This window comes from Vicugna pacos, chromosome 11 (assembly GCF_048564905.1).
Source record: "Vicugna pacos chromosome 11, VicPac4, whole genome shotgun sequence".
Taxonomy (NCBI): Eukaryota; Metazoa; Chordata; class Mammalia; order Artiodactyla; family Camelidae; genus Vicugna; species Vicugna pacos.
The window spans coordinates 23,989,775-24,000,343 of record NC_132997.1 but is presented as its reverse complement, the minus strand read 5'-3'; the positions used below and the strand labels follow the sequence as shown (position 1 = coordinate 24,000,343).

Here is a 10,569-nt window from a genome sequence, read left to right as displayed (position 1 = left end):
TTTGTTTTACCATCAGCAAGAGTCGTGTAGAAGCAAGAGGTAAATATGTATTTTCTGCATTGCAATTGCTTGCATCCAAGGCTGTGCTGAAAAAAGATGAGGCATTTAGAACACTGATAATCTCTGTACTCATAAGTGAAGCCATTATTTGTGGTGTTTTTGCAGTGGACTTTATCCTGGCACTTGACCTTTTGATTGCATTCTCACTGTGCTAGTGGGGAGATAGACAGGCCTGGACAGACACCAGGACTTATCCAGGATGGAGAACAAGCAAGAATGAGGATTTGAATCTGGAAGCCATGTCCTCTCCCCACAGCTGCACACAGAGTCTCCCCGGGAGCCGTGGAGAGGGCACGGCTGCTGTAACTGTGGAAGAGGTGGGTTTGTGAGGAGGAGGGGGTGAGCAGGCAGCAGCCCAGAGGGCTGTCCGGAGGTGTTGTCTGAGGAATGAGTTCCAAGAAGTGGACCCCAGGAAGTGACATCACTTCCTTGTCAACAGATCTCAATAGAAATGGAACCTGGTTACCAGGCACCCACATTCTAGTGATGGCCCCTGAGCCAGCTCACTTGGCTGGAGGCAGTTGAGGAAGAAACATGTTTTCCTTCTGTGTCCTGATATCCTGGGGCTTCTCTGTCAGGAAACCCTGAAGTGAGAGCTTGTTCAGTAGCTGTAGGCATTGCTTGAACCCTCAACCCAGACGCCTTTTGTCTGTTATGAGGAGATCCCTTAAGGTAACATGGGGTGGCCTGGAATAAGCCAGTCTAGGACCAGCCTCCTCTAGGAGCCCCCAGGCAGGGCCACTTCCCCTCATCTCCATGTGGGGGAAAGGGGGACTTGAGGGGAGTTGTTCCTTCTGGGCAGGAACTGGTTGTTGAACATGGTGGTCCTGTCATGGCCACACCCGAAGACAGGCCTGGCAGGGGGGAAAGAGGACTCCTGAGGGGCCTCTTATCTGTGCCAATGGGAACCCAAGGCCCTCAGGTTGTCAGATTTTTTCCCTGATGGTGATCCTTGCAGTGGGTGGCATGTGTTTGTCTGGAGTGGAGATGTCTTATGGGTCTGAGAAACAGCCGAGAGAGCCAGACAGGGCTCTGAGGCCTCTGCCTGTCCGCTGGGCACTGTGTTTGCAGGACTCCACACAGGAGATGGGACAGGGCCTGGACCATGGAGTCCCCTACTCCATCTCCCTGCAGGAGGGGCAGGTGCCCCACGACACCAACAGAGCCCAGGACGGGCTCAGGGTGAGTGTGAGGAAGGAGACTCCACATCTATGAAAACCTGGATATCTGCCCTGCCCTTCTCCTCCCCTGGGCTTCCTCTTAGAGAGCTGCTGGCAAAGGAATCTGATTCCTCATCTCTCCCACCCGCCCTCACAGCCCAGGCCCTGCCTTGGCCAGATGCAAAGTCAGTGGCCACATATGAGTCAGAATCTCACCAAGAGACTTTGACAGAATCTCAGTTCATGTTAAGTCAAGGATGTTTCTGCATTTTTCTACAGATTTTCCTGGTTTTCCTCAATCCTCACGTGTCCATGTTGGTCTGAAAATCCTGATCCCCCCACCCCGGTATCAGCCTCTGTGTTCTAGAATGGGATGTTGTGATAGCAGTCACAGGGATGATGTAGTTCACGCAAGGAGGTGCTGCCAGTGCTGTGCTGAGACAATGATCGTAGACACTATTGCATTTAATCATCGCCCACTGCTCCTTGTAATGATGATGCTGAGAACCGTGAATCTGCTCAGGGCTCCCCTCTTCCGCCTCAGGCACAAGAAACTGAGGCTTGGGGATTTGGTCTGAGCAACAGCTGGAACCCCCCTGGTGGTCCCCAGTGCTGCCTCTGACTCAGGTCTCTCCTCTTTCCACCCCAGGGGGAAGATACATCAGTAGGAAGCAGCAATGAGACCTGCATGGCATCAAGCCTTCAGCAACATAAGCTGGAGAAGCTGGTAGCAAATCTAGTGCCTGCTGTCCTGGGCAGCCACCCCTCCTACTTGCACTCATTCCTGGGCACCTATAGAGCTTTGGCCACCACCCAGCAGGTGCTGGACCTTCTGTTCCAAAGGTGAGCACTCTGTCCTCATGGGACATTGGTGACTCAGACACCTAATTGCAGTGACATGTGGGATTGTCCCTCTACATCTCTGAGCCTAAATTTGCCCCTCTGCACACTGCGGTCAAGGGAGGATCAGGCCCTAGGAGGGTAGGAACAGAGGGAAACCTTCATGGAAAGTGCTTTCTAGGAATCTGGCCCCTGGAAAGGTCAGCTGGAGGGGCTGTGGTTGTGCTAATTGGTCAATGTTCTCCTGCCCATGTGGAAGCCTCTGCCTCCTGGGTCACTGGGATTTTGTCCTTGAGTGGAAATTTTTTCCCATTTAAAAGGGGATTTGTGATGCCATTAGCTGTCCCTTTCCTAGGAGAGTGAGAGCAGGGTCTGCAGGAGGGAGAAGTGGGGTCCCAGGCCCACTCAGGTGTGTGTAATATAGTAAGGGCCCCTAGAGACAGGTGCTTCTCTAGGAACAACCTTCATGTAATGCATCAAGCAGACAACAGCTTTGCATTCCAGGACTTCCATTTTCCCGGGAGTCACGCTGTCACACTATACATCACATCCACGTAGTGTTCTCAGTACAGTCCATGTGACACCTTCCTGGCCTCCTCTAGGTATGGATGCATCCTCCCTTACACTTATGATGACAGTGGATCCCTGCACCAGCTGAAACAGTGAGTCTCTGAATGAAGAGGGAGGGACTCCCTTCCCCAAAGACTATGTGGAGCTGTGGGCTGTGTGGATGGATGGGGGTGGTCATAACCCTGGATCCCACACATCCTCTGATTCTGGCTTGAGAGCAGAAGTCTTAGAGCATCTCCTGGCAAAGAGGAAAGGAGATCCTGAGGGCTATTGTATGCACTGTGGTGCTGTGAGGGGCAGACAGGTGGTCAGAGGCCAGAGTCAGCCCCTATGAGAACCCACAGCCATCCCCTCTCCATCCCAGCCCTGCCCCCACCCCCTTCCTGGGACCCAGCACACAAGCGGTGGTGAGCATTCTGCTCAGCATCTGGTGGAACCTCAATGGTGGGGACTCAGCTGGTGCTCAGGGGACACAGTGAGCCTCAGGGGACAGCTGTGGCATCCTATGGAAGGAGAGTGGCAGAGGCAGGAGGACACCCAGGCAGGGTTCCTGGCAGGTTAGGCAGCAGGCAGGCACAGAAGCTAATATTTGAGGTATTAGGGATCCCGTAGGAAGCCTGGGTGGCAGACACAGCCTGTCTGTCCCCTCCTGGGTCAGACACTCATAGAGCAGCTCCCGTGTTCCCGAGAGGGCAGTGCCCAGAGCGCACAGCCTGCCTGTCCTCACAGAGGTGCCATCCAGTGGGGAGGGGCAAGGAGAGGGACAGAGAAGTGTGACAGGCATCCCTGAAGAGGGGGAGAGGTGGTCACACCACTGACAAAGGGCTGCCTTTCTGAAGGCTTGTAGCAGCCCCTCCTCTGTGTCCAAGCCTGCCTCTGCCCAGACTGCTAGCTGAGATGGGACATGGAGCAGAGCCGGCCTCTGGATGGGCAGGAGCCAAAGGCAAAGAGGCCCAGGTCCCTGCTGGGCTACCCTGGGAACCCAGCCTGGATGGAAAGACCAAGCCTCTGACTCTAGTGCCCCCCCCGACTACCCCCAGGGCCATGCCTCCATCCTGGGCACCTGGCTGCTCCAGTACCCAGAGGATCTCCACCAGCCTCCAGAATTTCCCTGCCTAAAGACCGTGCTAATGTATTTAGAGGTGGGCATGCCTGGCTCAGACCTGGAGCACCAGGCCCACTTTCTCCTGGCACAGCTGGAGCAATGGAGCTCCCAGAGGCAGAGAGTGATGGTGGGGAGCATGCAGGTGGGTGATGGGGTGAGTGGGGAGGGGAAGGCACTGGACCACACAGAGCAGAGTCTCCTGAGGCTGGAACTGGCACAGGAGCAATGAGGACGCCCAGAACACTCATCCCATGGATTGCAGCCTGGGAAGACTTCCTGGGGGTGGAACCTTGGACTAAGAGCTTACTGATTCGCAGTGATGTTTCCCCTTTCTTTGGGAGACACGTGGGAAAGCAGTCATATTGATGAGACTTTCCCTTCTTGGAGCTACAGCACAAGCTCCAAACCTGCTGGGGAAACACTTCTGGACAGAGAGCCAGCTACACCTCTCCTGCCTGAGACAGCTCCAAAGCCAGAGCAAAGGACCCTGCTGTAAGTATCAGTCAGTCTCTGCTGCCTCCCCTCCATTTCAGTGCTGGGACATTCACTGTTCCTGATGTGCCTGTGAATTTACAACTCCTGATTATTCTTAGAGGTGATAACATGTTACTTGTGGCCTGTTGTGCCTGGCTGACTAATGTATGTGGACACTGATTACCGTTGTGTTTTGGTTTAAATTTTAATCTTTTAAAAAATAAAAATAGGCAGGACATCATGTTAAGGCAGGGTCCTGGATATGTTCCTTTCATGGGAATTTTGATTTGCAACAGGGGCACCCACTTGAGCTCAGATGAGCAGAGTCTTCCCGAAACATATCAGGTGCTGGAGAAGCTGCAGGGAGGTCCTAACCTCAGGCCAGAGGTCCTGGGAGGTGCTCACAGGCCCACCCATTCCTCAGTCTCCTCCAGCAGTGACCCACTGCCCCACCCCTGGTCCAAGCCCCAGGACTGGCATCCCTGCCTTCAGCTTCTGCAGGGGATGGAGATCTGCCTTTCCCCTAAAACCACAAATAGGGGGTGGGGGCCAATGATGTCCAACAGCGTAAAGTCAGGGGTTCCCATGGTTTGAGATAACTGAGTGAGGCCACAGTCAGCGACCTCTCTACTCTCTGCCTGAAGACGGCTGCCCCCAATCACAGAACATAGGTCCTCACAGGGAGAACGTGCTGAGCTCTTCCTGGAGGAGGAGAGACAGAAGCCCCTGATTAAACTGGGAGCAGACAAAGGAGAGATCAGAGGACCCAGGGGAAGGGCTGCCTGGGCTGAAGCACTACCCTGATGCTTTGGAGCACAGGCTCAGTGTCAGTTTGTAGGACTTGGGCAGAAATGATCACATCCAAGTCTGAAGGCAAAACCAAATTCAACTCTAGAAAATGCCTTCAGTACAGAAGCCCAGACAGCCGTGGGCCACTTAGAGGTTTTGGAAGCTTGAGATGCTATGTAGCTTATGACAGACCGGGGGTTAAGTAACACACTCCCAAGTTCTTAGAAAAACCACAAACAAAACCTCTGAGACTTCTGATTCTGCTAAGGGTCCCACCTGGTATAACCCCTCAGGAGATGGTCTGATGTCAGCCAGTCATGGAAAGCTTGCAGTTCAGCTGTGAGGACCTGTAGTCTGGCTGCAAGGGCCATCCAATCCCCTTACAAGTCACCCACCTATACATTCTGTGGTTTTGCTTTTAGAATTCCTTCAGCCCATCAACCCTCCAAGTTCATACTGTCAATTACAGGTAAAAGCTTTGTGTTCCTGGTTTGCAAACCGTGCAAACAACACACCAGTCCTTTTGCTTCAAGACATCCCGATTCATTTCTGGGATTTAATTCTCATTTTAAGATGACATCAGAAATAGTGCATAACTTATTCAGAATAATTATTTCCAGATCTTGATTGAGTATTTACTGTATGTCAAGCACTGAGCTGAGAGCAGACTGAGAACTGATTGAGGAGCTTCCTGGCCTGGGAGAAGCTCTGAGTCCACAGAAGGAGAGAAGGCATGGTGGAAAGTGCCTGTATCCTAGCAAAATGGACATGGATCGTGCTCAGAAAGTCAGAGAGTGATCCTAGATTTAGAAGCCGCCTGTGGATGACAGGATTGGGCTCCAGTATCAGACATGAAGAAGACATGGCTGTGGAAGAAGCTGGCAGCAAGAACAATAGAAGCAGGTTCTTTAAGGGCAAAGGACCAGAAGGTACATTATGCAGCTCTGAATTTCACATTTTCTAAAGCTTTCAATGGATACGATAATGACTCATGTTAAGTGTAAATGTGACTGGTAATATAAGGTCATCCCATTTTTTCAAGTTCTGCATCATTTTAGATGAAATGAGACAAATATGCTGTGTGATATGTTTCTAATCTGCTTTTACATTTTATTGTTAATATAAACAGCAAAGGGCCATATGTGTCTTTGTTTGGATATATTAACTTCTCTGCACAAGACACACAGGGCTGGGATATGGACAAGTGACCCCAGCAGGTTCCCACTCTCTCCTTGCAGGTCCTGTGAGACATCGACCTCCTCTCTGTTCTCTGCTGTGGACCGTGGACCCAGGGCCCAGCTCAGGGGCTCCATCAAATCTCCCTGAGACCCTGCCCTTGGGAAATGCCCGGTTGAGATATGATCAAGAAAAGGACTTCAACTAGAAGGCAAACTGAAGACTTTGATCTTACGGAATCTGGTTTATCCCAACAGCAAGACTGATGTGTGTGTGTGTGTGAATGTTGCCTGTTTGTCTGACATCCATGGAGCCAGCAGGATGCATGCCATTCCTCACATGGCCACCAGAAGGAGGGGTGTGTAACTGCTTATGACAAACACTCTGCTCCATTCAATTTAGCCTTCATCAGAACATGTTTTATAAACTCAGGATTTTTTTAAGGCATATAGATTTGCTTTTCTTCTTCAATCTCATTTGGAATCTAATGTAAATACACTATAATGCACAACTATAAGGTGAGCCACTGAGTGGAAGTTGTCCCTTGTGGCACACTGACATGTATAATTCTGTGTCCAGCCCCCATCTGTGTCCACCCCTCTCCCTTCCTCTCTCCCTTCAACCATCTGTAAATATCTAAGTAAAACACTTTGACAAGCAGTGTAATGTTTTAGAGATATTTTAAATAATGTTGCCCTTTGTGTGTGTGAGATGTAGATCTTTGGGTGCAAGTTGTCTGCTCACAGGACAGTGGGATTGTCCCTGAATCCCTAGGAGACAACTGAAGGGGGCAGTGGGTCTCAGTGGGAGCCACTCAAAGGGAAAGAGCTGCCTAGAACAGCCAAGGTGGATGGATCCACGCTGTCTCCTATCCCCAGAGCACTGGACCTGCTTTCCCCTGGGGAGCTTTGCCAAAATCCTGTGTATCCTAAAGGGCCAGAATAAACAACAGGGATTATAGGAACTGTGGGAGAGGGACAGGTTGTGGTTTTAGACCTGCTACTCTACATACAACAGCCTTCCCTGTATTGTATTATAATGAATGCTCAGGACCTGGGAGCAGAGTCTACACCTTGGTTTTGAGTATATTACAGGTTCCTAGCCCAGCACTCGGCCAAGAAGACATGCTTGTATTTCAGAATGAATACATTTGGGAGGGAAGATATGACAAGTTTGCAAATGTATTTGAAGTGGGGACTCTCCTGGAGCTGTCCTGACAGGAGGTCATCATAAGTAGTCACCTTTCTCACCTGCCAGGCCCGTTATACCTGATGGTCTTCTCATAGTGCCCCTCAGCCAGGACCCACCTGATCCCAGGTATCTCCCAGGTCACATCTCACCACCTGCTCTCATTTCTGTTTTCACTTCAGCTCCCTTGACTGCCTTACTGTGTAGCTCCCCACTCTAGTTCTCAGGGGACACCTCTAATTCCCTTAGGGATCCAATATCAGAATATTAGATCCGATGGACCTACAGTTTCATGATGGGACTGAATTTACAGATCAGTAACCACATGGAGAAACACAGCTCTGCATGACTGTTGTAATGGTGGGTTTCCCTTGAATGTTAAACTCAATGGCGTAAAACGAATATGTTCCATTTTTCTCTGCAATGAGCATCCATGCTGAATTTTACCCTTTCTCTCATAATGCTCTAAGAGACCTGACACACAGCAGGATGAACAGAATGAAGTTACATCGTGTTATAATGCAGTATAGAATAGTGTGATACTTCTGAAAACTGCTGTTATCCTGTTGTGCTAGAATTATGTTAAAAAAAGTGTGTGAGTGTTATCCCTTAAATTTCTCATGTTTACATGAAATTCAGAAGATAGTGGTGAATTTATCAATTTCTTTCTCTACATTAATTTGGATGATCCTGGTTTTTTCTATTCACACTGTTAATGTAGTGCATTACACTGATGTATTTTCTTACGTTGAAGCCTTCTTGCATTTCAGGAATAATTTGCACTTGTTTATGGTGTACAATTCTTCTTAGGTAGACAGATATAAATGACTATATATAAGTATTTTTCTGCCCTTCCAACCTCAGCTCAGCCTTCCTGAGCCCTGGTAGGGTGGCCGGTGATGGCCAGGGCACAACACTGAACCACAGAGGCTTATGCCTTGTCATTAGTCATGGTAAGTGTTATTACTAACCTCTGACTGTTGACTTACACAGTCGTGACTGTCAGACAGACCTGCACTCACCCATTTCCTGCCTCCATGCCTCACTCTCCAATCATTTCTTCTTGGATCCATTCACTTCTTCCTTAAATCCATCCTTCCTCACTCTCAGTGACAGCCTGACAGTGGCAAACTCTCTCAGTCTCTTTGATCTGGAAATGGTCTCATTTTGCTTTTACTCCTGAGTGACGGCTTAGAAGGAAAAATATACGGACGCTCCTGTGATGTGTCGCTTGGCATCTGAAGATGTCGTTCTGTCATGTGCTCTGCCCTGACTTGGTCCTGCTGCCTGGACTGCTGTTTGCACTCATTGTCCTCAGCCTTCCCTCCTCTGTGAGAAAGTCTTCAATTGTCCTTCACAGTAAAGCACAATGCTTCAGTCATACATGATGTACGTATATTCATCTTCATATTCTTTTTCACCATAAGTTACTACAAGATATTGAATACAGTTCCCTGTGCTACACAGTGTGAACTTGTTGTTTATCTATTTTATATATAGTTCTTAGTATCTGCAAATCTTGAACTCTATTTATCCCTTCACAGCCCCTTCTACACCTGATAACCATAGGTTCCCTCCTATGTCTGTGAGTCTATTTCTGTTTCTGTAAATAAGTTTTTTCTTTTTTTAGTTTTGACATATAAATTCTATCATATATCTCTCCTTCTCTTTCTGATTTACTTCACTTAGAATGACAATCTCAAGGTCCATCCAAACTGCTGCAAATGGCATTATTTTATTGTTTTTATAGCTGACTAGTATTCCACTGCATAAATATACCACAACTTCTTTATCCAGTCATCTGTCAATGGACACTGAGGTTGTTTCCAAGTCTTGGCTATTGTAAATAGTGCTGCTATGAATATTGGGGTGCAGGTGTTCTTTTGAATTATGGTTCTTTCTGGATATATGTGCAGGAGTGGGATTGCTGTGTCATACAGTAAGTCTAGTTTTAGTCCTTTGAGGAATCTCCATACTGTTTTCCACAGTGGCTGCACCAAACTGCATTCCCACCAGCAGTATAGGAGGGTTCTCTTTTCTCCACACCCTCTACAGCATTTATTGTTTATGGATCTTTTGCTTTCAAATGTCCCAGATTTATTTACATGTGAAATATGTTTAATACAGTTATGGTGGGTGTGGTTAGTGCATCTGACAGCAGCAAGACATTTTGAAGAACCGAATGTTGACTACAGTATATCATGCAAGGATATCTATATACACCCAAAAAGATTTCTTTTCTTAAAAAAAAAGTACAAAACATGTTAAAGGATAAATACAAGATACAAAACGCAAAATGCAAAAGATAACACAGAACAATAAAACCAAAAAATATAACTCTCAGAGAACTACAAACATTTGGAAGGGACAGAGAAGTACCTTGGCTGCACTAAGAAAGCAGAACCATCGATATTAAAGACACTTATTGAAATGTCTGAACTAAAACCCCGGTGGACCAATGCTGAATTGCACAGCCAATTGCGATACGCTGGCTACTGCATTGACAAGTTGGTGGCTGGAGCTGTGCAGCACCCAAACGTTTGGCAGTAGCACCCAGAACAGGAAATGCCAACTCTCTAGACAGCAAAGGGTTAAGTCAATTGTGATTTTTTTTCTTCCTGTCAAGAGCCAGAGAAATACTTGATATTTTCAGTTGTGTCTTTGTAATAGTTAATAAATTACATGACAAAAACTTGACTATATACATCTGCTGGTCTAACTATATATTATAACTTTTACAGGAGTCCAGCCCTTTCATCACTTTATCTGCTGTGCTCTTTTATAAGCCAGCCTTGCAAATCTGCCCAGAAAAACCACCATCATCATCACCATCACCATCACCCCCACCCCCAGTTTTTTCCTGTTAGGATACCCTTCTTCCCTGTTCTGAGATGGAATTAAGGAAATCCAAGTTACTTACTGGATTTCTGCCCCAAGTTTTCATCCCTCACTGGAACCTGAGACATCTGCAAGGCTGCTTCCAACACTGCTTGGCTTGGCCTGGAGAGGACACCACATGCTGGAGTGTGACCACAGGATGGGTGCATGTGGGTGGGGCAGGCACGCTGAGGACAGTGCTAAGACATTTAAAAGTTCCTAATGTTCTGGAGACCTACAGTCACCTACAATTTAGGTAGTTAAATCTAAAAATTGAAAACACTAAAAAAATGTATTATCGTAGCCTGTGATTAGTTAACCCATTCAAAT

The 10,569-nt window shown here is 47.9% G+C and overlaps 1 protein-coding gene across 1 annotated transcript; it reads left to right on the top strand.

Annotated features, from left to right (window-relative positions):
* The first annotated feature begins 206 nt into the window (after positions 1-206).
* LOC140699901 (ral guanine nucleotide dissociation stimulator-like) lies at positions 207-4,231 on the top strand. Its single transcript, XM_072972390.1, has 5 exons — positions 207-377; positions 1,132-1,242; positions 1,870-2,063; positions 2,663-2,722; positions 4,123-4,231. The coding sequence occupies exons 1-5, from the start codon at positions 300-302 to the stop codon at positions 4,229-4,231; spliced, it is 552 nt and encodes a 183-aa protein (XP_072828491.1). The 5' UTR covers positions 207-299.
* Positions 4,232-10,569: the final 6,338 nt, after the last annotated feature.